A 27,958-nucleotide genomic window follows, 5' to 3' on the forward strand; every position below is an offset into this window, starting at 1 on the left:
TTTTACATAAAAAATTATCCTGCTAACCAGCAAAGTTTTCACTCTAATTATAGATTTAATTATAGTTTAAATCTAAATGTATACAATATAAACTTTTGTTTTCACTCTAATTTTTACGAATCTAAAGATTTAGAAATTATTCCTTTTAAAATTTTAAACGCCTTTGAGTTTTCATAGATAAAATAAAGAAATGTAATTTTTTCCTTTTCACTTATAGTCCTTAATCTATAAATATTAAATGAATTTATTTTATTTTTCTTCCTTCATTATAAATTACTATACGTATTTGAGATATAAAATAAGGATGTTACATTAGACATGCTTAAGCCATTTTGCTTAAGTTGCTTAAGCGAGATAACTTCAAATCTTTTTCTATCTCACTTAGGCAAGTTTCAGACATTGTCTTTTTTTTCACTTAAGTGAATATTACACATTTTTGCTCAAATAAGAAAAATTTTGCTAAAGCGAAAACTAACTCCAAGGTCATATTCATTCCAAAACTTTTAAGGATTCGTATCCTCTAGCTACCCATGTCCATTTGTGGAGCTATGCCACACTAGAATCATTAATATTTGCAAAAACTTTTAATATTCTCAGACACATCAACCAGAAGCCATATTTTTTGAAGGAAATGAAACTAAGAATGATATATAAAATGAAGTTAAGAAATATATAATTAGAAAAATCTAGAGTTAGGTATAAAGGCTTATAAATTAGAGATTCTGTTAAACATAATCTATGTTATTAACAATTCAGTGGTTCAGTAGATTCCTAACTATTGATTCACGATAAAGAACACCAAAAGGTACTACTCGCTTTGTTTCTCTTTACATGAGGAAGAGAACAACTTGATTATAAATCTGTAGAATCCATTACCCACTCCTAGTTCTTAGTTACTAGAATCAACTGTTTCTACCTATGCTCTAGTGTCGAGTTCACCTAGGTGGAAACCTAGCTCTATTTATATGTAGAAATGGTTGGTGAAACTGTTGGACAAACAAGACTTGTCATTCAGGCTTTATCCATACTAGAGGGATTCTAGAAGGATTGATGGGAGAGTTTCCATGAGTTAGGGTTTTAGTTGGAGAGTTCATAGATTAAAAAAAAGGAAAAGAAAGAAGAATCAAGAGAAAAAATAATTTTAATTTTTTAGAGACTTTTTTTGTAAATTTAATTTTTACATAATAAAATATAAAATAATAATCATGATGCAACAGTATATGAAAGTGATGAGTAAATTTTTGTTATCCAATTTATTACTTAACAAAACATAATCAACAACATGGACTAAATTTTTACATTTTTAAAATAGTGGGAACTAAATGCTAACAATTTTTATTAAGACTTATCTTAAAAGGTGCTACTTTTATAAGAAATAAAAACATAATTAAGTCTATATATAATTTTTGTGTATACTAAAAATTGACAAAATTAATTTTATTTATAATAGTTTATAATAAAATTATTGATTAGTTGTAAAAAAAATTATAGAAATATAAAATATAACTTTTTATACTCAATAATATAATAATTATAATACATAATAAAATATTTTTATATTCATAAAAGGTATATTATATCATTAATAAATATTTTATGATGTATGATAATTGAATAGTATATTATAATTTGAAAGAGAAAAGTATGAAAAAATAGACAAAATATTAGTCATAATTAAAGTAAAAAACTTTGAAAATGATGACTGGAGATAAAACCTTACTTTATATATAATTAAAATAATTTAATTTTTTTAAAATATATAATTATAATAGTTTATTTCAATAAATATACAAGTTTAAATTTGATTCTAGAGACAATTACCATTAATAAGTCAAATTTAAATTTTTGTTGTTTTATACAACTTACCTTTTGAGTTTGATTATGTATACGAGGCATAAGTCATTCTAATTTTACATTAAAAAGTTATCAGCATACACTTTTTATGTTTTAGTATTCGTTTACTTTTTTTTCTTACCTCTATCTTATTTTCTAACATAAAATTATTTATTAAATATTAAATTTATAAATTTAAAAAATAGTACAATCGCATAATAGGCCAAAACCTAACAAGAGAAATCAACCAAACAGAAGATAACTCCCGTATAAACCAAATTTGGAAATTGGAACTGGGAACGCATTCAGGTGAAACAAATTGATAGACACAGCCCAAAGCCAATGAATTGTGCATAAACATAGGAGACATCGAGCCATTCTATCAAATACCTCGTCATTTCAAAGTAATTTATAAAAATTTGGACGGCCTTAAAATGTGTCATTATCATGTTGTTGACATAGCACACAAATCATATACTAATAATTAGAAAAGAACCGAGTGTGAGAAGCTCTAAACAAACCAAACTGCAAGTCTTCAACTCTAAAATGAGTGCAGAAGTAAATATCTAGCTCTCTTCCTCTCTTCGCGCCATATAGCAATCTGGCTATCTTAAGCCCTGTTTTCCAGGGGAATTGAGAGAGAGATTCTTTGTAAGCCTGACGAGAGTAACTTGCTCGGTACCACTTGATTGCATCTCTATTTTATTCTCTCTTGCTTTGACAGTGTTCTGCAGAAAATTAAAAGACAAACGATCACAAAAGCAAAAGCCAATAAACGAAAACAAAAAAGGGAAAATGTTTTTACAGAGGTATAGGGTGGCTTTAATTTAACAGCCTCACAATATTTCAGTTGTGTGTACTAACGGCAAATCACATATCTTCTATTTTCAATTGCAGAAATAAGTAAGAAGCATTATAGAAAATGGAAATGGAACTTACTTGGTAATGGTTATTGCGATATGCTTCCGGTTCTGGGCTTGGATGCTTAGTACTCCTTTGGGAACGAAACAACTTCTCTCGCTTCTCATAGAAGTCAAAATCATCCAATAGAGATGTCTTTGCCGAATAACTTTTAAAAATATTCAGCATCTCCAGGCCTTCCTTCAGTCCAATCTGCAAGCCAGATTAGTATTTAATTGATAAATCATGTCTCACAAAACTTCAGGTCAATAACTATAATACTATTCATATAACCAACGTAAAGGCCATCATTTTATATAGATATATATCCTAGCGGTAGGCATCTTTGAGTAACCTTGTAATTGCCTATCAAGAAAAGTAGGAATTAATAAAAGAAACAAAAAACTAAAAGATCACACTTCATCCAAAATAAATACATAACTTTCTCCAAAAGTACGAAATTTTCTCACTCAAAAGACACAAAACATTGACTCCATAGGATATGAGCTATGTCATTTACTCAAACTATTTATACATACCACTTTCAACTTTCTTTGTCAGTCGGTAAATATCAACTAGACCCAACTTATATAATTTGGGCCATCTCCAATTCGGCACAATCTTTTCACATGGTCATGCAACAACTATTTTCTTCGGTCTCTATAAAAGCAGGCATAGGTGCACGTTAATGTTGTCAAAGTAAGAATTACCTCTTGTGTGTCCCTAGTGAAAGTTACAGGCTTGTTCTCATTGCTTGGAAGGATGATATGCACAAACTGGGTGTTGGGAACATCTTTTATTATATGCCACTTAATTGGGAAGAACCCGTTGTACTTGTCCAATTTCCAAAATTTCATGTCTTTTTCGAAGTCCACTGGCCCAAACATCTCAGCTACTCCAACAAACTGTCTGCTAGCGTTAACCTGATATGACAACAAAATGCATCCAGGGTATATGAATATTCAGACAATAGCTTATTCTACAAAATATATCCAGCTGATAGTCTGAATGACAAATAAGCCTAAATCAAAGATATCTCTATCATAATTTGAAATAGAACAAATGTTTTTGGCATTTTAATCAGGCAATTCAAGAAAACATTTTATTTTTGGCTATAATTGGATATAAATATAAAAGGAAAACATGAATCAATGTTCATCTTCATCTACTGAGCTTTTGAAGATAATTTAACCTCAAGAAAGAGGAGAAAATATAACAATATGTCAATATCTAAAAATTCAATATAAAAATAGGCTTTTCTTTCATGTAACACTACTTCTTAAGAGAGAGAGACAGACAGATAAAGTTGCAATTTGCAAACAACTATTTGAACTCACCGAGAAGAAGAGGAAGACTGGACACTTCACACCTGTCTTTCTCAATTTAGCTTCTGCATCAAGGAATGCTGCATTCAGCTTCTTATTTCCAATTGGAGTACTTGTCCAGACATTATATTTAACACCTTTATGAATGTCATCTTCATTGAAAGATTTAATCACATAAAATTTTGCCATTTCATATTCAGTTTGAAAATCTGAAAGGTTATATTGATCTCTACATATTGTGTTGGCAAACTCATCCTTAACAGCTGACGATGGTAGAAGGAAATTGTTGTAATGACCCCGAGGACCTCGAGTCATTTCCATTGACATTTCAGATTCTCCCCTCCGGAAGTTTGTAGTAGTATCATTTACACTAGATACTCTCCCATCTGGTCTGTAGTTAGTAGAGGTATTTGGCCTGAAGTTAGTAGGGGGCAAAACATGACTTCTTGGGTTGGCTATTGATGAAAATTTTCCCGCTTGGTGATACGTCCTTGAAGGAGTGGCTACTGTAAAATTAGAAGGCAAATGAGGAGCCTGAAAATAAAAAAGTCACATGATCAAAACATCATAGTTCTAAAGCAGATAGTGAAAATATAAAATACTTAAAACAAAATCAAGTTTATGGAATTTTTTTACCCATTTCTTATTTGGATAAGTATATTAAATAAAAGTAAACCACAGATACTAGATATTAATGAAACGGACAAAAATACCTTTCTAAATATTCATCATCAATGCAACAACTCTCCCATCCCTCAAAATGAATAAATAAACACAAAGCAGTGATACCTACTGATGTCATAAAAATTCTGAAACATAATAATCTTCAAATTGATTACCTTGTTTAGAATTTTCATATCTTTTCTCACATCAGCCATATTCTTGGATAATGTGCTGGTTAAACTGCCATCTCTATATGTAGACTTTAAGCTATTTGGCTTCATTAAACCATGAGATTTTGGATAATATTTAGGTACAGAACCCTTCACAGATTTGTTTTGGATACCAGCAGAAGTTGAGACTGATGAATGATAGGATAGAGCTTCAGATTCATGCACACCTGGTTGTTGAAAATAGCCAATCTTAGAAAGGTAAGATTTCTGACCAATGCAATGCCCATCAAGACCCACAATAGTCCCAGATAAACTAAGGTTATATAGCCAGGAAGAAAATAAAATAAAAAAAAAGGCAAACCTTCGATAGCATGACACAATGCTCAAAGCTTGAAAGCTATATCATAAATATCTGCTATCCAAGATACTCAAAGGTTTGAATGTGTCAATTATAAATCATTACAGTATTACACTCTTGGCAAGAAACCCTTTGCTTATGTCAAGCATAATAATGCCTCCATCTAAGTTTCAGATTTTGTGTAACTGCCACATATTATAACTTCACTGATTTTTCAAAATAATAAGTTTGAACCAAATATGCAAATATCTCCAATTTAGTTCAAGGGGGCAAATAATCAAATTCATATGCTTTTGTATTGGTTAAAATCAACTGTTAAAAAATTCAAGATAATACTTTAATAAGCCTTGGGGAAGTGAAATTTATTTTCAGATGTGATCATAAATGCAGTTAAGTTTCAGGAGTATTGAGCCTAGTTATAATTTTAGAGAAACTTAAATGAAAAATACATCAATATGATTATCAACATTTTACGTGGACCAAGAACTATTTAATCATCTTTCATGAGGAAGAATAACAATTAGGTGTATGATGAATACAATCTCTTCAACTGACTCTTGATCTGCCTCACCTGTGAAGCCAGTAGCAACATCTCCAGAAGAGGTTGCTGATGATGTCAAGTCAGAAGAGATACAATCTTTTATAGAAACCTGCAGAAATATTATAAAAAGATTCGAGTGAATATGATGACATCATGACACAAATAAAAGTAATGATGAGGGAGAAAAAATGAGAAGACATAAGATGAATTTGCATGTTGAAATACACAACAGAGCTATCTATTTATAATAATACTCAATGATTACATAATATTATGTTATCTAAAATCACACTATCTATGCTTTCATTATCTATATAGTTATCTTATTTACATAGTTATCTTATTCACATTATTCTCAACACTCCTCCTCAAGTTAGAACATATAAATCATATGCACCAAGTTTGTTATATACAGAACTAATATGAGGCCCCCTTAAGAATTTAGAAAAGATATCTGTCAATTGATCATTAGAGTTGACAAATCAAGTAACATTATTTCCGTTAAGATCTTTTCTCTGATGAACTAATGAAGTGACAATTTATCTCAATAAGTTTGGTCCTCTTAAGAAAAACTGGGTTTGAGGCAATATGTAAGGCAGCCTGTTCATCCATGTGTCATCTCCAAACTTCAATGATTTCAGTAGCTGTTTGAGCCATATGAACTCACAAGTTGGCAAAAGCCATGACTTGATATTACGTCTCTACACTTGATTACATAACCACACTTTGTTTTTACTTTTTCACAAGATTCAGTTGTCACTAATAAAAATACAGTACCTAATAGTTGATCTTCTAGCTACAGGAGAGTATGCCCAATCTACATCTAAGTATCTCACAATTCGACTGTGTCCCTTATCTTTATAAGGCCTTTACCTAGAGCTCCTTTAACATATTTCATGATTCGAATAATTGCATCTTAATGTTCCTTACAAAGAGAATTGATAAATTAACTCACTACACTTAGAGCAAAGGAGATATCAAGAGTGAGATAAATTAATTTCTCAACAAGTCTTCTATATTTTTCTCGATCCCATATGAGGCCATGAAACTATACAAGGAAGTAGACAAATATTCTTTGACATTACCTCTTTGTAAAATATAAATAGAAATACCAAATTGAGTTTTCATTTTATTATAAAAAGATTGAAAGATAAAAATACAAATCAAAATGGTCTTTCATTAAATAAAACTAAATAAAACTAAGTACATTTAAAAAAATCAACAATAAAGGTAACAAAGTATTTTTATCCTAAACTAAAAACTACATAACTAGGACTCCACACATCTTAATGAATAAAAAAAGGCCGACAAAGCCTAATTTTTAACACGACTAGGAAAATAACTACAAACATGTTTACCTAATTGACATAACTTACGATTTAAAGAAGACAATTTAGAGACTTAGCACTAGTAGCTGCAAGTTGTCAAGATTGGGATGGCCCAGTTGAGCATAAATCATTAACGGAGTGTCCACCGTTGAACTAGTCTGAGAGAATTGTAAGCCGGTACATATCTTGGAACTCACATCCAAAGCAAATCATCCTCCCCAAACTCTGGTCCTGCAAGGTAATAGAATCTTTGATAAACGAAACAACGCAATTAAGAAAACAAGATGATGAACAAAGAGTAGATTGATGGAAGACTCACCTAGGAACATAAAAGACATCATCAATGAAAACAAATGGAAGAATGGATATAGTGCCAATATCTCTAGGTTGTGTTTGAGAACCATTAGTCATAGTGACAAGGGGGTAAAGAATAAAAAAAAAAGAGTAAAGAAAAGAGATTTATTACCAGAATGTGATCAATGATCCCAAAATTAAAAGCCCTAGGATTGGGAAGGAGTGGGAGATGTTAGCAAAGGAATTATTAGTTTGCGCAACTAACATGGTGGAATTAGAAGACCAATGAATTTCACACCACTTTAGAAAATTACTATGTGAGACAAACAATGCCTAAGGAGTAGGTAGTAGTTCAGCAAAATCAGAAGGAACTTGTGAAGAAGAGTGGACAACATTGGCCGCAAAGGGAGTGAACATGAAGGGCATAGCAACAATCAATGGTATGTTCAAACTACAGTGGTCACACTTACGGCAAGATTTTTCAGGTTTGCAAGAGCAAGTACATCACCATGATGGGACAATCAGTGGTATGATCAAACTTATCACAATGGTTACACTTAGGGTAAGATTTTTCAAGTCTGTGAGAGTAAATACGACCACCCTAATGAGACACCAAAGTAGATGAGTCCACAAGAGGAGAAGGAACGACCTTGATAGTGTCTAGTTTTGTTAACAAGTAAATGTTCATTAAAATCATAAAGAAGACTAGAGATTTGACACAGATAGGTAGCCACAAAATCTCCAAGAGCGCGAAACAAGAACAGTCATAAAGTCGTGACATATCTCATAAAGCCATTGAGTGGTATTAGTGTAAAGAGACCTAGTCTGAGTTCATGTAGCTTCACATGACTCATGAGCGTAGAAAATAACACAGGAGGATGAAGAGTAGTCTTAATAATGCAACAAAGTCAGGTGTCAATCTTCTTCCAATAAGGGTGATTAGCCTTAGCAGTAGTTTTAGCATCCATAACAAATGATCCTCGTAATATTGCCTAACAAGGCAAAAATGAATATTTGAAACCAAGCAATATAATTTCTACCATTTAATTGCTCAATGGAGAGAGGAGCAATGACAAGGTTGGTAAAGATGGTTGGTTCATCCTTGAGAAGGTTAGTAGCAGCCATGGGTAGTGTAGAGGAGAAATAAAAAACGTGAACAGCATCAAGAACACTAAACAAGAAGAAAAATAACAACAAAAGAGCTAACAAACCATAGATCCGAGAAGAGTCCATCCCAATGATCTTGTCAATGTCAACAACGATTGAATGCACTGCCACACATTGCAGCAGTGATGGAAGAATAAAGAGACCATGCCTGCTTGAGGAGGCATATGTACGCACATGAAAGCTATGATGAAGGTGGGACCAGTGCCGTTAGGTGGCCCAAATGACAACAAACCAATCAAATGGTCAAAGAGCAGAAAGGTCATTAGAAAACGGTTGCCACCGGAAGGAACAATACTTGACAAGGAGAAAAACAACAAAAAACTGACCAAAAATCATGAACTTGTTTCTGGAAAAAAATAAGTTACAACAATTGGCAGTGGGTCCACCAGGAATGCACGGATTAGGAATACCTTCTTGTCAAACTCTAGATACGGTGTTGAGAGAAAAAAATAAGACATGGAATGAATTCATGTCTTAGAATACACAACAGAATTATCTTCCTATAATAACGCTTAATGATTACATAATAATACATGATATTTTGTGATCCAAAATCACATTATCTATAATTACATTATCTACATAGTTACCTTATGTACATAGTTACTTTATTTACATTATTCTCAACTCTACACATATCAAAAGATATCAAGAGAGTGTTTCTAGAAAAACTTGCTTGTCTTTGCAATGGAGGAGTTACACAAGATGTTACATCAATTTACAAATAAATTTACACAAATTAAAATTAGCTCCTAATGTCTATATATGGTAATAAAATAATTTACATAGATTTACAAAGCCTATATTATAATATTAATAACCTCCCTCAAATTGATGCTAGTAAGTCAACTAGCAACAGTTTGCCAACAAAAAACTGATGTCACTGTCTCGTCATTGTTTTGGTGAAAATATTAGCTACTTGGTGACCATTGGAGATGTAAGGAGCAAAGATAGTTTGATTGGATGAGACCTCTCTGATACAATGGCACTTGTATTATCATTTATCAACATACAAAGGGGTAGAATCAGATTGTGAAAAGTCAAGTTCCTCTAAAAGAGGTTTGTAGCCAAACAATTACAGAACAAGCAAATGACATTGTATGGTATTTATCCTCAGTAGATGATTTAGATACACAATCTTATCCAAAAAATCAAAGCATCACCTAAGAACATACATTAACCTTTAGTAGACCTGCAACTATTAGAACAACCAGCTCAAAAAACATCATTTGTAAACCATGAGGTGTAAAGGTGTACTAGACGGAAAAAATAACCCACGCATAAGTGACTTTAGAAGGTAGCAAATAATATGACAAACAGTAGCAAAATGAAGTTACTGAAGAGTGGACATAAATTGGCTAACTTGATGAACAATGTACAAGATGTCAAAGTGAGTCATTGTTAGGTATGCAAGGCTTCCAACCAAACAACAATAAAGAGTAGGGTCAGGGTGGTACAAATCTCCTTCAATTTTGCTATGTTTGACATTTACTTCCATAAGATTATCCTCTGAAGTATCACCGTTTAGAATTGCTAAAGTTATAAGATCTTGGATGTACTTATGTTGACTCACAAAGATGTCATTGGGCTGATGATGTGCTTCTAACCTCCATAAAATATGTGAGATGATTCAAATCCTTCATGTGAAAAGTGGAATTAAGGTTTTCTTGAAACTTAGATATCAAGCCACTATCCAAGCTAGTAATGACAATATCATCCATATAAATTAGGATGAGAAGTATCCATGTAAAAGACTTATGAAAGAAAAAAGAATAATTATATTGACTTAGTGAATAAGAGAAGTTAAAAAGCATACTACAAAACTTCTCAAACCAAGCTTGAGGCGTTTGTTTAAATCCATATAAAGACCATCTTAATCTACAAACATCCTGAGAAAAAGAGCTAGGCAAACCAAAAGGAATTTCACATAGATTTCATCTTTGAGATCACCGTGGAAGAAGACATTTTTCACACACATTTGATAAAGTAGCCAAGATTGAGAAGTAGCAATCACAAGGATAGTTTTGATTGACTATAGTTAATTTGGCCACAAGAACAAATATATTCTTATAATCAATATCATGTTCTTGCTTATTACCAAGAGCCACAAGATAAGTTTTATAACGATCCAAAGAACCATAAGAATGTAGCTTGACAGAGAAAACCCATTTACTTCTAATGAGTGTCGTATTAGATGGAAAAGAAATAATGTCCTAAGTGTGATTCTCCCGAAGTGCCTCAAGCTCTACTTGGACTGCATGTTTCCAACATTCTTATTCTATTGCTTGTTTATGACTAGAAGGAACAAAAATAAATGTCAAAGTAGCTAAGAAGGATACATCATACAAGTGAGAAAAAATCATAGCAATTTGGAGGTCGAGATGGTCAAGTGCATCGACAAACAAGAGGTAGAATAGGATCTTGTGTTAGGTCATAATCTTGAAGAAAACCTAACATGTTACAGCGTCTTTCATACATGACTCTAGGTTTGAAACATTTCACCATGGTTGAATTATTGGAGAAGTGAGGCATAAACAAAAATGAAGGAGATTGTGGTTCAACATATAATTGAAAAAAAATATATTGATCCAAAAACAAAATAACATTCCTATAGACTCTCGTGCCATAAGCATGTGAATCATAACAAATATAATATTTTTGTAAATTAGAGTAACCTAGAAAAGCATATTTAATAGATTTAAGCAACAAATTTATCAGACTCGTGAATAAGGTGTACAAAACAAACACAACCAAATGTATGAAGACTAGGAGTGTATTCATACAACTTATAAAATGGAGAAATGTGTAAAATAGAATATGATGGTTTATCAAATGAATAGTAATAAAAAGAGCTTCGCACAAAAAATGAGGAAGAACAAAAGAACTCAAGAAGAGTTCTTACCACATCAAGAAGGTGACAATTCTTTCTCTCAACGTCACCATTTTGTTGTAGTGTTGAAGGACAAGAGCACCGAAAGATTATCTCTTTATTCTATAGGAAGGCTAAAATTCATTTTCTAGACATATATTCTCCACTTAAATCAGATCTCAATGAGAGCTAAAGAACATTTAAAAATAGAAAAAACTTTTGACTTGGACCAAAGAAAACCCATGAATGTAAAGTGACTATAGTCATCTATAAAAACAACAAAATACTTTGTAATATGTATGAGAAATAATAGGTGCAATACTCCAAGCATTATTATGGATCACATCAAAACATTTAGTTGCATGGGATGTAGTGGTAGGAAAAGGCCGAACTTTACTTTTGTCAAGTTTGCATGTGATACAATCAAAGGAAACACCAAGAAAGTGAGAATTTGCATTGCCTAATCAACCAGTTTTTAACTAAGTACTGAGCACTTGAGAATTTGTGTGGCCTAGGGGCTTATGCCACTCTTGATTTCCAATTTTAACATTAGTACAAACTAGGGAAAGTAAAGAAATTGAGGGCAAATTGGATAAGGAGAAAGTTGTACAAGAAAGAGTCACCTCACTTTATGCCTCTTCACAATTATTTTTCCAGACACTGGATCTTGCACAATACAATCAAAAGAAGAAAATTTCACATTACAATCATGATCTACTAATTGCCCAACACAAATTAGATTTGTACGTATGCCAGGAGACACAAAAACATTAGTCATGGACGGAGAAATCTCACCAATAATACTTATAGGCACAGAATTGCCATCAACAGGATGAGTTTTCTAGTTTTCATCACATTTTCACACATTGGACAGAGGGACAATTGTATTTGGCATATGATTAGAGGCTCCAAAAGCCAAAACAAAAAAAGAGAGTATCATATGTTGTACCATTTCAAGAGTGAGTATGTTTGGGTTTGAAGGTGTGAAAGTGAGTGGTGCAGGAGTGGATGAAGTAACCGGTGTAGTAATAGAACCTGAGGCACCAACCGAGGCATGATATGCAGTCCCTTGCCTCTTTTCAGGTCGAGTAGGACATGCGTGAAATAATTCAGAAACTTTACAAGGGAGGAGTTACAGGAGATATTACATCAATTTACAGCAGATTTACACGAATTAGAATTGGCTCCTAATGTCTATTTATGGTAATAAAATAATACTGCAATAAATAGGTATAATTTACATAGATTTACACAGCCAGTATTACAATATTAACATCAACACGTAATAATAAAAATACAAGAACAAATTTTACCCATTAGTCCCACTCTACAGTGAGCAATCTTATACTTGCAAACAGAAGAAGAGCTATCACGCCTAAATAATGTGTATTGCAGACTGAACAACACTATCACATTTGAATAGCAAAGATTCACACTTCTTGTTTACTAAGGAGATGAAGGAGGCAGATATAAATCTTATAAAGAATAACAGAAAGAGACACACATTCACAGAGAGAATTATGAAAGTGGACATACATCTTCGTCATTCTGCTGCTGACTATGATCTGTAGTTCCTGTTGGCACAGACTGACCTATATCACATGGTTAAGTATACCATAAATAAAACAATTATCTGAAACCTGACTAATAAGAGAGAAACCAAACAAAATCACCCTGACTCAATGAGACCTAACGTCAAACAAATCACGTCCTAGGACTTGTTTCACATTGTTACGATCAAGCAACCATTTCAGATGTACGAAAGTATCACCTGTCTACTTTAACTCCTAAAAAGAGGGGGAAAAACAAAAACGATGCACAATGAATAGGGGTCATTATTTATGTTATTTGTAGAGATAAATAGTTATTTTTATCTGTTGTAATTTAGGAGCTTCTCCTTAATTATAGGCGGCTATTTATTTATTTTGGAATTAACACTTTTTATGGTATGAACAGGGTTTTGACTATGTGATGTGACTATTATCTCTTTCATTTTATCATCAATATTGAGAGTTTAGAGTCTATGGTTGTTCATCAAAAAAAGAAGTGATGAATTATACGACAGCTTGACACCATTCACTGTCGTTTTGCAATGAAACACAATTCCCTGACTGTAAGGAATTCAAGTTGGAAGTCATGGTGTGTAATATAAATGCAAGTTAAACATAATGTTCCAAAATATGGGCATTGAAGCATTTTGAAAAAGTGTGATACAGATAATGGCAGAATAATGATTTTGGAGCAATAAAAAAAAAAGTGCATAGGTGAATTAACAAAATAAAGGATACTCTTCTGAAACTCCTTGTGACGGCTCATGAGTGTTTAAAAGCAGGCTCAGCCTGAAAAAGAGAAACACGGCACGGATATATTATCTTATCTGCAAAAATAAAACGCAGACACACACTTGGTATGAATGAAAAAGTGATGGATTTGTATGGTGATATGTGTTATTTGAGAGGCGAAGGGATTACTGAAAAGTGTTGCAGAATGGAATGTGTTGGCGGAGAGAAGAAGCAAACCTAGAAAAAAAGCGGCTACGGCAACTATTGAATAGCAGAGAATTGAGAGACGAGCCAACAGGGTTTGTTACACTTTACTTGGCCTTCTCGGCTCTACCGTATTTGTATTTCGCTGGTATCCTTATCACTCGTTCCTTTTCCGTACATTCTATGGATTTGTTAATTTTTTATTAAATTATTTTGTTTAAATATATTAAAATTTAAATATAAAATATATATTTAAAAACTCATAATTATTATTCATTAAATAATAATAAATTTTATTATATTAAATATAATCGCATTGAAAACAATTATGAAATATTTTATCACACACAATATTTTCTTTCTACTTCACATATTATGTCCAATAACCCAATCAATTCTTATTAATTTTTTATTTATTTTATGAATTTTATAAAATATAAATAATTATAATTTCAATTTATTTATAAAATTATGTTGATAAACATATTAAATATTTATAATTTTTACTTAATTTTACATGAATATATCAATATAGATAGATTATTTGTTGAAATTTATTTTGTTAAAATATAAAAATTATAAATAAAAAAATAAAAAACTAAAATTATTAATTTATTAAATAATTTATATATAATATAATATTAAATAATTTAATTTATCATGTAAGTAATATATTTTAATTTTATATTAATGCTATAAGGTAATTTTCTTACATATATTTTTTTATTGAAAATAATTTTATTAAAAAATTAAAAATATAAATATATATTTAAATTTAAAATAATTAATATAAACTTCCATATATCATTTTTTAAAAATAATTTTAAAAAAATTAAAAAATACATAATTGTAAAAATATATTAAGAATTTATATTTAAAATATAATAATTGATAAATATTTATATAAATTAAAAAATTAAATTTAAAATTTAAATTTAAAAATTAAATTATTATTTTAAGTATAAATTTATATATAATACATAATTAATCATTTTAATATATTGTAAAATTAATATATTTTTTATTTTATATTAATATTATAGTGTAATTATTTCTACATATATACATATATAGTTTTAATCAATTTTTATTTTTTTAGTTTTAATTAATTTTTATTATTATTATTTTAGATAATTTTTATGCATATAAGCAACAAATTTAATATAAATAATTATTTAAATTTATCAATTTAATTATATGTGATATATAATTAAATATGTAATTTATCATGTAGTTAATATATTTTTAATATTATATTTATGTTGTAGTGTAGTCAAAATTTAATTTTATCCATTATATGTCAAAATTAAATATTTATAAAATAATTTAATAAGAAATATAAAAAAAAAACTTATGCAATGCATAAATATAATTACTAGTAAATTTGTTTGTATATTGTACAGATTTGTTTATAATTTTTAAAATTACTTTATTTGAAATATATTAGAAAAAATTATATTTTAAATATAAAAATATATTTTAAAACATAAAACAAAATTTAAAGCAAAGATGTTTTTATTCTTTGATATGAATTTTTTATAAGAGTGTATAGTTTTTCTTGTTTTTTTTAAGTAAAATTTGAACCTATAAATATTTTTTTTTCTAAAAAAGTATGTATGTAATAAAAAAATTATATTAATTCAGAAAAATAAAAATCATTTAAAAGTGAGTTAGTATATATAAACATATAAATGACAAAATAAATACAATTTATTAAAAAATATATAAAAGTTAATACATTTCATCCATTAATATCACATTAGTATTAATTAATTATTTTTTATGTATATTTAAAATGTCCTATATTTACAGTTTTATTTTCAATTAAAACTAAGATTGTTAGAAAAAAATTTGTTAATTTTATTGAAAATACTTTTCTGCTAAAAAGAAAATAAAATAATTAAAATAAATAGATTATTATAAGTTATCAAGGTAAAAAACATATTTAGATCTAATTGTTTTAGATATTGTAATTAATAATATATAAAATAATAATTTTATAAATACTTGTGTTAATTGTTACACATGATATTTTTTCTTCTAATATATGTAGCTTTTTAATTCACGTTTTATTAAGTAAGTATTAAATTAATTCATAATTTTTAAGATAAAAAATTGAGGTAATTAATGCGTTATTTCTGTTTTTACCATTTTATTTTTATCTTTTTCACTTTTATACACAATAGATTTAAAAAATTGTTTAATAAATATAATTTATAACCAATAATTTATTTTTATTTTTACTATAACCAAAAATATAACATTTTTATATACAGCCAATTTTTTTAATTCATTTTGTTTAAATACAATTTACAATTTTTTTTAAAATATTCTATGAGCATCAAATAGTGCAATAATTAAATTTAATCGATTCTCATTACTTTTTTTAAGTCATTCTTATAAATTATAAAAAATATTAATTAATCATAAAGTTATTTCAATAATATATATATAATTAAATTATAATTTTTAGTAATTTCATATAAATATATCAATATAGATCTATATAAAAATATATTTAAAATATAATAATTGATAAATATTTACATAAATTAATAAATTAAATTATTATTTTAGTATTTTAATTTATCATGTACTAAATAAAATTAGCATTTATATTTTATATGATATATAATCAGGTATTTTAATTTACCAGGTACTTAATATAATTTTTATATTATATTAATGATATAGGATAGTTAATTATATACATATATATAGTTAGTTAATTTTCATTAATTTTTTTAAAAATATTTTTTAATATGAGTAGTTATAAATTTTAATATTAATAATTCTTTAAATTTATTGTCACTTTGCATGGATTCTGAATTTTGAAACATGAATCTCTGTCCACCGCTAATTTTAACACATGCTTTGTATGAACAATAATTTTCAATTGCCATCAAACTACGTTAGAATTTGTATACAAATTGATTCTAAAATATATTAACATGATAATAAAACTAATTAACGAACAATAATTATAGATAACAATTAATCTATGATAACGTGCTATAATTACTATAAATAAAACGAAAATAGTTACTAGTTATCTACCATTTTAAATATGTTAATTTTCACACAAAAAAAAATAAAATTAACGTGTCTTTTTTTTTTTTGCTATATTTTAACGTGTCTTTTTTTTTTTTTTTAACTTCTCATCTGATTTAATTTGGATCTAATCCTACTCGCATACTTGGATATAGTAGGTAAATCTATTACTAGAGATTTTTTGTATACACAATAACTTAAATATGAAACATTGCTTAAATAATACAAAGTTGCTTACCAAAATTTTAACGGTCCTTTAATCATGTATCAAGATTTTAAAATAATACTGTATTTATTATTCATATGATTTACAAGTTAAGACATATATGTTAAATGAATTATTATATAAAAGACTACTAAATTTTTATTTAATTTGATTATTTTATTAAAAAAAGATATTTTACTTTTAATTTTTTTAATTGTTTACCACTTAAATAAATATTACTAACTAAAATTTACTATCAATAAAATATAAACTACAATACACGATGTTACAATAACTTACATTAATTTAAAAAATTAAATTTATAATAAAAAATAATAATTACTTAATTTTGAATATGTACTAATTCTAAAATATGTTTATGCAAATCTATGGTTACATGAATTATGATGATTAAATTTCTAAAGCACAGTATTTTTTTAATAAATTTAAACTAACTACTTTACGTTTTATGTTTTTATAAAATTTAACTTTTTTACTTTTTTTTATCTCCTTCTTTACAACATTTTTAATATTGTAACATGCATCGGTCAAAGTTACATGTATAATTTAAACAGCTTATCATATAAATGATTTAAATCAATAAATAACTCAAATTTTTATGAATAATTCAGGCTTAAATAAAAAATTAGCCTTTAAACTATGATTTTGGTACTTAGACTTATATTGTCATTTATTTCGGTGTTGGACTATAAAAAAAAATTGTTTTAATAAATTAAAAACAACATACTGATCACTTATAGAAAATAAAGATAAATCCCGTAACAAGTGAAAATTATAGATAGTGAAATTAAAAAAATTGTATACGAAGCCAACATTTTCATAATAAAAAACTAAACTTAATAAGTTTTTTTTTAAATATTAATATTTTATTCAAGATAAATTTAGAATATAAGGGGTAGTTTAACTAGTTACAACTTTAAAGAGAATTAACAATATATATTAATGAATCATTAATTCAATTAATATATATAATTGATCTTTTTAAAAGTCCTACTGCAGGCCACTTCCAAGAACATACTTAATAGAATCAAACATTTTATTAATATTTAACACATTGCTATTAAAAAAAATATTATTTTACTAAAGCTAAATTTTTTATACTACCACAAATCATACCATTACAATTTCCTTCCATCTTTTTTTTTATGTTGGATTCTATACATGCTTAATAACATCTCGTGCAAATTTTTAGGTAACTATCAACTGACACTAAACTATTTAAATATCATGTACCACAGTTTCATAGAGACACCACAATGCAAGAAAAAAATGTAATATGTCATTATCTTCAGTATCACACAACTCACAAACTTCAGAGGGAATCGTCAATCCATGTTTGAGCTAATTCTTCTACACTAGGACTGCATTAAGCAATAGATACCAAATAAATACCATTACTTTTTTTGACACACTAACCTTCTAAATCATGCGTAAAGCTTGCACTAGACCTAACTCCAAATCAAACTTAATAAGTTAAAAATGAAGATTGACATCCACCTTAATTCTATGACTCATATTTTCAACTTTAACTTAAAAATATTTAAGATACAAAATAATTAATTAAACACAAATATAAAGATGTTCATCTTCCACTTATATACTTTGTTGCATGACATAAAACCCATTTTTTCACCTTTTTTTAAATAAAAATATTTTTATTTTTAACAAAAACCACATTTAAAAAATTAAAATAGAAAAATAGATCTCTAATTATTTTAAAAAGTTCTTTTGAATAATTTTTAAAAAATTAAAATGTATAAATATTGTTTAAAACTAAAAATAATTTATAATTGTAAATAAATAAAATATCTTTTACACTTTAAAAAGTCTATAAAATATAAATCAAATTTTAAAAATAATTTTTTAAAAGAAAAATATTAACCTAATCTCTTAAGACCCAAGAATTAAACATGATAATCTTTTACTAAAAATAAATTATTTTTATCTTAAAATATAAAATTATAATAAATATTATATTTCTAATGAAAAACATATTTTTATAATATTTAATTTCAATCTTAATTTCAAAGACTAATTTAATAAAATATTTTTTAAAAAAATCCACTGATCTACATAACATATGCAAAATTAATTCTATTTATGGAGTCTATTTAGTATGTTTGGTTCAGCGTAAATTCTTCCAAACATACATTTATTGGCCAGAAGCTATTCAAAAACAGTGTAAAAATTACGCGCATTTGACTTTTGGCAACGTAAATCCAAACACATGATTAATTTTTTGTCCTCGCAAACAAAAGCTAGCCAAAGCAATATTTTTGAGTAAAAATAACTATAAAAGGTGTTTTTATTTTTATTTTTGCTTAAGAGGGAGTCTATTTATATTTTACCATTCTATAATTTAACATTTTATCAATTACGCACCTAAACTTTCATGGGTACTAGAATTTTTAGAAGTTTAAGTTAAATTAAACAAATTTTTAAGTTCTATTAACTTTACTTAATTCAATTACTATTTTTAAATTTATTAAATATGACCAAAATGATACCGTATATAGTATTTTTCAAATCACTTAAACTTAAATCTAAGGAAATGTTGATGAACAAACTATTAAAAATTAAGTTGAGTAAATATTAGATTAATATAATTTATCCAAAATTTAATTTTTATATAACTTGTCGAATTTGATTTAACAGTAATTAAGATCTCCATTGAAAGAAGATTGTCTCACAAAAAATTGCCGACAGACATACAAAAAAAGACCCCTTTATTTGTTTTTATTTGTCTACTTTTAAAATATTTGTATGACTTTTGTCATATTTTTTACTTGCCTTTCTAATAAATTTGTAACTATCTTAAAAAGAATTATAAGAATAAAAAGAGAATTTAAATATTTTATTTATAATTTTTAATGCATATTTAAATAATACATAATAATAAATTATATATAGTAAGTTTTTATTAAAATTTATAAATTATTATAAATTTTAATTTATTGATAATATTAATTAAAAATCATTATTTATTAATTTACTACGTGTCTTTAGACATATAATTAAAAAAGTGATCTTATTTATCTATTTAAAAAATGTAAGACAATATTAATTATTATCTCTAATTAAGTTCTGATTCTTAAATACTTACACTTTTGTCATTAATGAGAGAAGTATTAATAATGGAGGTTATATAAAGAAGTTAATAATAATAACCTTGATATTAACGAAGAATACTGAATTTATTTTTCAATCCTAAGTGAACAAATTAAAAAATGACAAGAGTAATTAAGATGTTTAATCAATTTAGTATGATTTTAAATATGAAAAGAAGAATATGAATTTTAAATATAAATATAGGCTGATTTTATTAATTGATTATATTTTTGTATTTTTTATGTCATATTTTTATAATCAATTTATTATTTGAATTTTTTAAAATTAAATTCGAAGATCGATGTTGGTATTTTTAAAAAAATAATATATATTACTTTCAAACGATACATCATTGAAACAAAATTGATATGTTGGTAAACATTTTTCTTAAAAAAAAAATCGTAAAAATGTTAGTATATGAAATATTTGAACCCTTGTTAGATGAAAAAACGTAGGTAAGGAATAAAAAAGAAAATAAGTAAACATATATTGGGAAAATTTGAGACTGACATTGATGTAACGAGGATTGATTGAAGTTCATATAATCATCTTCACGCAATAATGGAGAATAAAGAGGATGAAAAGGTTTAAACTGAAAAAACCTGACATATGAAGAAGGGTTGATTGGTATCCACGTCAACATGAGAAAAAAAGTTAGAAACAGTGTCTGCGCTTTCTCTCTCTAACTGAAGAAGGAGAGAGAGAGAGAGAGAGAGAGAGAGAGGCCACCTTCACCCCACCCATGAGTTAATGATCCATCACTCGGAGTAGTCAGCATCACAGCCCCACAAAACGAATACCAATAAATAACTTATCTTTCTGTCTCAGCTCAACCGCGTCTGTGAACTCTCAAGTTCTAACTAACTAAGAATGCAAAAGGGCAATGACGAATCTTCGAATCTGAGTCTGAGGAAGCCACCGTTGAAGAGGACCAAAACACTTCCTAATTCAAAACCCTTCAATCTCAGAGTATCCGTTGACAACGCCTCTGCTTCACCTCCAACCAATGCCCATCATTTCTCTGACTCAGATGAACAATGGAACTACCCTTCTTTCCTTGGCACCACCACCCGCAAAAGAAGACCATCCGTCAAACCTTCCAACACCCACAACCTTAACCTTCCCAAGCCCACGCTTGTTCCACCACCACCACCACCACCACCTCCTCCTCCTTCTTCCACTCTCTCTTTGCTACCCCCTTCCCTCCTCCCCAGACCACAACACCATAAGCGCTCTCCGATCTTGTATCTGGTTAGTTAGTTTGTTATCTCAAAGTTTCACTTTTTCATTTACTTTTGCCATTATATTCCCTCAGGAAATCTGGTTATTCTATATTCTAAAAAAGGTATTAACAATTGTGAAGGACATATTTCCTATTGGGGTTTCTTTCTAGACTACGTTTGCTTACTGTTTTGCCATGTCATAGACAAGTAAGATCCCCTGTAGAACCCTGGTTATTCTTCTATAGAAGTGAACAACTGGTGCTTAAAAGACTCTGAACATCTGATAACAATCACTATGCATTTATCAGTTGAAAGGTGAAAAGGTTTTCCCACGTAGCCATTTTGGATAAAGGATGGGTTTAGATATACAACTTAATTAAAAGCTTATTCAATAACTCTTTTTACATAATATCTTCTGCCATGAGTTTAACTATTATGGCATGTATGACAGATGAAGTTGTAGAGCTTTTACTATTCTTTTGTTGCATCTTCTACGAGATTGTTTTTGTGACTGCTTCATTCTGAATCATTTGAACCTTTCCTTGCAGCTAATTATCACTTGTATTATTTTTGTACCTCATTCCGCTTTTCTACAATATAGGCTTGCAAAACTGGAGGTAAGCTTGCGATTCAAGATATTTAATCTGATAATTGACTTTCTGTTTATGTTGGATAGATTCTATATCAGTTTCTTTGCTTGCAGGATGAGAAACTTCACCTGTGCTGTGAAATTGATTTTTGTCCCAGCAATGGAAGGGCATATTTTGAAAAAGAGGGCTCATTTTCCGATATCCTGAATGCTGACAGTAGATCAGTTGCTTTGTATATTGTGGTGGTCACACTAATTTTGCCTTTTGTGTTGTACAAATATCTTGACTACCTTCCTCAAATAATTAATTTCTTGAGGAGAACAAACAATAACAAGGAGGATGTACCATTAAAGAAGAGAATTGCTTATATGGTAGATGTGTTTTTCTCCATATATCCTTATGCAAAGCTGCTTGCCCTTCTCTTTGCAACTCTATTTCTTATAGGATTTGGTGGTTTAGCATTGTATGCGGTGACTGGTGGTAGCTTTGCTGAAGCACTTTGGCATTCTTGGACTTATGTAGCTGACTCGGGAAATCATGCTGAAACAGAAGGAACTGGGCAGAGGATTGTTTCTGTCTCAATTAGTTCAGGTGGTATGCTGATATTTGCTATGATGCTTGGGCTTGTTTCAGATGCTATATCAGAGAAGGTAGATTCACTCAGAAAAGGGAAGAGTGAAGTGATTGAAAAAAACCACATACTCATTCTTGGGTGGAGTGACAAATTGGTAATCTCCTCAATGGTTTTCCATGAACTGTTTTGGGTTTTTGATACTTGAATAGGAATGTGATGTTGAGTGTCATGTTAGGGAATATGTTTTATCTGATAGTTCTTTTTTTTTTTTCAGCTTGATATGGATCATCTAGCGGAATTTGGCTTCCTTTCATATATAGACATGCATGATGAAACTTTTTCTCTGTCAGAGTTCTGTGTATCTGAATGCATTAGTCATTTTTCTTCATAATAAGGAAAATAGAGGTTGATAAGTGCTGTTTGATTGCAGGGTTCACTTTTGAAGCAGCTAGCAATAGCAAATAAGAGTGTTGGTGGTGGTGTTATTGTGGTGCTTGCAGAAAAAGAAAAGGAGGAAATGGAAATGGATATAGGAAAGCTAGAATTTGATTTCATGGGGACGTCTGTAATTTGTAGAAGTGGCAGTCCTCTTATACTGGCTGACCTCAAAAAGGTATTAGGATGATGCCTTTGTTCTATTTTCAGGGTAAAGGTACCTTTTAATATAATCTCTGTGAACCATATAATGTGGTGAATAGGTTTTGAGTTGTTTGCCTCTACCTTTTTTCTTCCTAATTATTTTCGACGTTCTCATATTTAATTTTTATTTGTTCTCAGGTTTCAGTTTCTAAGGCACGTGCAATCATTGTATTAGCTTCAGATGAAAATGCAGATCAGGTCATTTACCAAACTCATTACCCCTTTGTTGTTGGTGACTAACTCTTCCTGAGGAACTTCTTAGTCAATGTTTTTCTCAAATTTGTCTCCAGAGTGATGCACGTGCTTTGAGAGTTGTTCTCAGCCTTACAGGTGTAAGGGAAGGCTTAAGGGGTCATGTTGTTGTAGAGATGAGTGACCTTGACAACGAACCTCTAGTGAAACTTGTTGGCGGAGAACTCATTGAAACAGTTGTCGCACATGATGTAATTGGACGTTTGATGATTCAGTGTGCTCTGCAGCCTGGCCTTGCCCAGGTAATTCAAACAACTTGATCCCTTTAGTAAGCATTACTGAAATTGGGACTTTGGGAAAGGGAAAGTTGGTTAAGACTTATGATAGTTAAATTATTAGTTAGAGGGAGTTAGTGACATAGAAAGGAGAACATAAGTAAATTGAGCATTTTCTCTTTGTGAAAGGAGAAATCCTTTGTAAAAGGGGAACTCTTGGAAGAGAAATCTCTCTCCTTTGTTCTTATTCTTTTGCAATCAACAATGCAATCTTTCTTTTTTTTCTTCCATTTTCTAATGCAGGTTCCTAATGGTAGGCCCCAGCCCTCCTTCACCTCCTTGTGACGGGTCACTCACCTATTTTCTTCATATATGTTTACAATAGCTACAGTGTGCTTACTAAGTCACATACAGAATGCCTCAACTTTTACCGAATGAATTTCTGTATGAATTAGTAATATATAGCCTGATGCATAGGTACAGAACTGATTACCATTTATCTGTCCTTCTAGCGGCTCAAATGTTGAGGACTTCATCACTTCTCTGTTGCATTTGGTTTCCATGTACCTGACCATGGTATCACTCATTATTTGTTAATTTCCTTCTCTTGGCCAGATATGGGAGGATATTTTGGGATTTGAGAACGCTGAGTTTTACATCAAAAGATGGCCGGAACTGGATGGTCTCTTTTTCAAAGACGTATTAATTTCATTTCCTGATGCAATACCTTGTGGAGTTAAGGTTGCTGCAGATGGGGGGAAGATTATCATCAATCCAGACGACAGTTATGTTCTCAGAGATGGGGATGAAGTCCTCGTCATAGCTGAGGATGATGACACTTATGCTCCAGGACCTCTTCCAGAGGTTATCTTTCTGTTCTAACTCCCCTCGTTGAACTGGGTCCATTTAGTATGATTGATTGCTCCATTGAAAAATATGCTAATTTGGTGCTTAGAATGTGTAGTATGCATTGCACATTGTCTTGGATTTATTAAATCAATGATAGTGGGTCACTCGTAATAAATTTCTGCTGTCAGACTCCAGCAGTATATATTGCATGTTGTTTTTAATGCTGTTGTATACTTGATACAGGTAAGGAAGGGCCTTTGCCCAAAGATACGTGATCCTCCTAAATATCCAGAGAAGATATTATTTTGTGGCTGGCGCCGTGATATTGATGATATGATCATGGTAATTCTCTAAATTGTTTACATTCTATATTACAGCCTTAAATATCGTAATATTTTTTAACAAGTGGCGTTGCTATCATGCACTATCATATTGACGTTTAGTAGTTTAGAAAGGACTAATTCTCTTCAATTGTTTTCTATACTCTTAGCAAGGACAGTCGGAGTTTCTTTTTTTTTTTTTTCCTTTTTGTTGCTAAGAGTAAGACCATCAGGTGTGCCCACAACCCTTGGAAGTGGTACTATTTTGAGTATTTTCCACTCAGGTGGCAGCCTTGCCTTGGGTACAATGTGCTTCCATGGGTTTCAAGCCCATGCAAGCTGGTGACTTTATCCTTAGGAATCCTGCCCAATGACATTTTTGTCATAGTTGTGTTAATAGGTTTATGGAGTCAATTTCTGGAATCTAGGCTGTTTGATTCTATCTCTCTCTCTCTCTCTGCTGAAAATTGTTTCATAGAATAAAAATATCAAAAACTTGATTTTTGAATTTTGTTTTAAGAATTAAGGTTTGAAAGCTTGAGGCAGCCCGTACAGGTGTTATGGTGGTTTGAAATAAGAGTAGAGAATCCATGAATACAAGTTAAAAAAAAACAAATAAAATGCGTTCTTAATTTTCTACTCTAATAATAGATTATGGAGAATAAGTTTTCAGAACACATTTACAAAATATAGACAAACCAGTTTTTTGGTGTTTTTTAGTTTTTGAAAACTAAATACTATTTTAAAAAACAGTAATCAAGAAAGACCTAGTATGCAGTTGACATTCTTTATCTAGGTTATTGCACCTAATGCATGTTAAATTAGATATCTTACAGTAAAAAGATATGTAAACGAGGCAGAATACCAAAGTTTCAAATTTATTGTTTATTTATCTATGAAGAACAACATCCAATCATCTCTACTGGTCTAAATAATTGTGGTTTAACATGTTGAATTGAAAAATAGAATGTATACATCAAAATAATGCTTTTATGATAATGCTTTTATGATAATACCCATGAAGATAGTACTCGGTAAGAAAATGTACTTACTCAATAGACTTGACTGATGCCTTGAATTATGCTCTTCCCCTCCGTGGTGGATGGCTGTGGCAATGGTAAACAGTCGCATAACTTTAATCTAATAGATAAATCTCCTAAAATATATGTAATTTGATTCTAATTTCATAATTTTGTAAGATTTCCTTAATCATTGTTGTTTCATAGGTTTTAGAAGCACTCTTGGCTTCCGGTTCAGAACTTTGGATGTTCAATGAGGTTCCTGAAAAGGAAAGGGAGAAGAAGCTTGTTGATGGTGGACTTGATGTTTCTGAGTTAGAGAACATAAAGCTAGTCCACAGGGAGGGCAATGCTGTAATTAGGCGGCACCTAGAGAGTCTTCCATTGGAGACTTTTGATTCTGTAAGTTTTGAATCTTTTTCTCTTCATATTTATACCATATCATGATTTAAATGAATTGGGGTGCCTCAAGGAAGGAATCCTCTAGATAACATATTTATGCTTTTATGGCATCTGCATTCTTACCCACATCCAGCTTCCTTTCAAAAAAAAGAAAAGGTGATCTAGTTAGATTGATTTCCATGTGGCTGGTGGATGGGATAAAATAACCATCCTGTCAAATATTAATATAAGCAAAATAAGAGTTGAAGTAGGATTTAAGTTTCATATAATATGTGTAGATTAAAGACAGTTGAGCAAAGTAAACAATATTTTGTCTTCAACTGTATACTAACTCTAAGAGGACAGATCCTTATTCTTGCAGATGAGTCAGTGGAGGACTCTGTTGCTCATTCTGACTCAAGATCTCTAGCCACTCTTCTGCTGATTCGTGATATACAGGTATCCAGTATCCACTACTGTTGTATTTCAGACTAAAGTTATGATGTTCATATCACTGACTACCGTAGCATTGTTTTGTGAACTGAATTTCTAATGACCCCTTTGTAGTCAAGACGTCTACCATACAAAGACACAAAGTCAACTTCTCTGAGGTTATCTGGGTTCTCTCACAACTCTTGGATACGTGAAATGCAGCAAGCTTCTGATAAATCAATTATAATTAGTGAAATTTTGGATTCTAGGACTAGAAATCTAGTGTCTGTGTCTAGAATCAGTGATTATGTGTTATCCAACGAGCTGGTTAGCATGGCACTAGCAATGGTGGCTGAAGACAAGCAAATCAACCGTGTTCTCGAGGAATTATTTGCAGAGGAGGTATCTCTCATTTGAACTTATTCTTGCTATGATCCCAGTTGAATTTCAAAATTTGATTTTTCAGTTATATTACAAAATAAAAATTACATATATTGTTTGTTGATATGGCAGGGAAACGAGATGTGTATTAAACCAGCAGAGTTCTATTTATTTGACCAGGAAGAAGTGTGTTTTTATGATATAATGATAAGGGGTCGTGCAAGAAAGGAAATTGTTATTGGCTATCGCCTTGCTAACCAAGAACGTGCTATTATCAACCCTTCAGAAAAATCTGTGCCAAGAAAATGGTCCCTTGGTGATGTTTTTGTTGTTATAGCCAAAGGCGATTGACAATCATGATTTGGATACACTGGACCCCTACCATGGCCCTCCGTTTCCCCAAGGTACTAACTAAATCACATTTTCGATACTCCTACAAATTCAAGTAACAGAGGTTTTCCCTTTCAAAGATTCTTCAAGATATTGGTTAATCTCTTTGTTAATGTCCAATATGGCAATATTATATTTATAACGTTACTGCAACTTGTAAAATAATCTTCCATATATCGACACACGTTAGGTGACTGGGGAAGAGTTCAAGTGGTGTGGGGTAACCCTAACATTTGTACAACTCATTGTTCTATGAGAAAGATTTTGCTGTAATTGGAAGAGGTTTACGTATAATGGGAGAGAAATCTATCAACACATCGATACACAAATTAAAAATTTGAATATAGTTAACTTTTATACTGTAAATTTGAGTT

At 29.9% G+C, this 27,958-nt stretch overlaps 2 protein-coding genes across 10 annotated transcripts; one reads left to right on the forward strand and one right to left on the reverse strand.

Moving 5' to 3' along the window:
• Positions 1-2,145: 2,145 nt before the first annotated feature.
• On the reverse strand, positions 2,146-14,090 carry LOC113865031 (YTH domain-containing protein ECT4). 4 transcript variants are annotated; one of them, XM_027499393.1, is made up of 10 exons: positions 13,968-14,090; positions 13,737-13,787; positions 12,985-13,040; positions 7,167-7,349; positions 5,821-5,899; positions 4,898-5,118; positions 4,071-4,592; positions 3,444-3,656; positions 2,773-2,946; positions 2,162-2,561 (listed from the first exon to the last, which is right to left on the reverse strand). In XM_027499393.1, the coding sequence occupies exons 6-10, from the start codon at positions 5,000-5,002 to the stop codon at positions 2,439-2,441; spliced, it is 1,137 nt and encodes a 378-aa protein (XP_027355194.1). In that variant the 5' UTR covers positions 5,003-5,118; positions 5,821-5,899; positions 7,167-7,349; positions 12,985-13,040; positions 13,737-13,787; positions 13,968-14,090; the 3' UTR covers positions 2,162-2,438. The 4 variants fall into 4 exon arrangements, with proteins under 4 accessions (XP_027355186.1, XP_027355194.1, XP_027355178.1 ...); XM_027499385.1 differs by having other exon boundaries at positions 2,146-2,561; positions 12,985-13,787; positions 13,968-14,006; XM_027499377.1 differs by lacking the exon at positions 13,968-14,090 and having other exon boundaries at positions 2,218-2,561; positions 13,737-13,942.
• Positions 14,091-21,007: 6,917 nt separating this feature from the next.
• Positions 21,008-27,944, forward strand: LOC113865013 (probable ion channel SYM8). Of its 6 annotated transcripts, XM_027499337.1 has the most exons (13): positions 21,080-21,570; positions 22,091-22,159; positions 22,246-22,860; positions 23,137-23,319; positions 23,484-23,543; positions 23,636-23,839; positions 24,428-24,676; positions 24,899-25,003; positions 26,208-26,402; positions 26,748-26,840; positions 26,949-26,992; positions 27,083-27,215; positions 27,327-27,821. In XM_027499337.1, exons 1-13 carry the CDS (start codon positions 21,190-21,192, stop codon positions 27,543-27,545), a joined length of 2,550 nt encoding a protein of 849 aa, XP_027355138.1. In that variant the 5' UTR covers positions 21,080-21,189; the 3' UTR covers positions 27,546-27,821. The 6 variants fall into 6 exon arrangements, 4 of the variants coding, with proteins under 4 accessions (XP_027355131.1, XP_027355148.1, XP_027355138.1 ...); XM_027499330.1 differs by having other exon boundaries at positions 21,008-21,570; positions 24,905-25,003; positions 26,949-27,215; positions 27,327-27,944; XR_003504954.1 differs by lacking the exon at positions 27,327-27,821 and having other exon boundaries at positions 21,078-21,570; positions 26,764-26,840; positions 27,083-27,169.
• The last annotated feature ends 14 nt before the right edge of the window (positions 27,945-27,958 follow it).

This window comes from Abrus precatorius, unplaced genomic scaffold (genome assembly GCF_003935025.1).
Source record: "Abrus precatorius isolate BTA unplaced genomic scaffold, Abrus_2018 Scaffold10, whole genome shotgun sequence".
In the NCBI taxonomy this organism is placed as follows: Eukaryota; Viridiplantae; Streptophyta; class Magnoliopsida; order Fabales; family Fabaceae; genus Abrus; species Abrus precatorius.

Excerpts from the sequence above, each read along its gene's own strand:
- LOC113865031 (XM_027499369.1), bottom strand. The coding sequence starts at position 13,764 with ATGAGCCGTCACAAGGAGTTTCAGAAGA. Across the intron at positions 5,900-12,984 it reads AGCAGCAGAATGACGAAGAT|GTTTCTATAAAAGATTGTAT; the intron begins GTATGTCCACTT and ends ATATTTCTGCAG. Across the intron at positions 5,119-5,820 it reads TGTTGCTACTGGCTTCACAG|GTGTGCATGAATCTGAAGCT; the intron begins GTGAGGCAGATC and ends TTCAACAACCAG.
- LOC113865013 (XM_027499323.1), top strand. The coding sequence starts at position 21,190 with ATGCAAAAGGGCAATGACGAATCTTCGAATCTGAGTCTGAGGAAGCCA. Across the intron at positions 23,544-23,635 it reads CAGATGAAAATGCAGATCAG|AGTGATGCACGTGCTTTGAG; the intron begins GTCATTTACCAA and ends ATTTGTCTCCAG. Across the intron at positions 23,840-24,427 it reads TGCAGCCTGGCCTTGCCCAG|ATATGGGAGGATATTTTGGG; the intron begins GTAATTCAAACA and ends TCTCTTGGCCAG.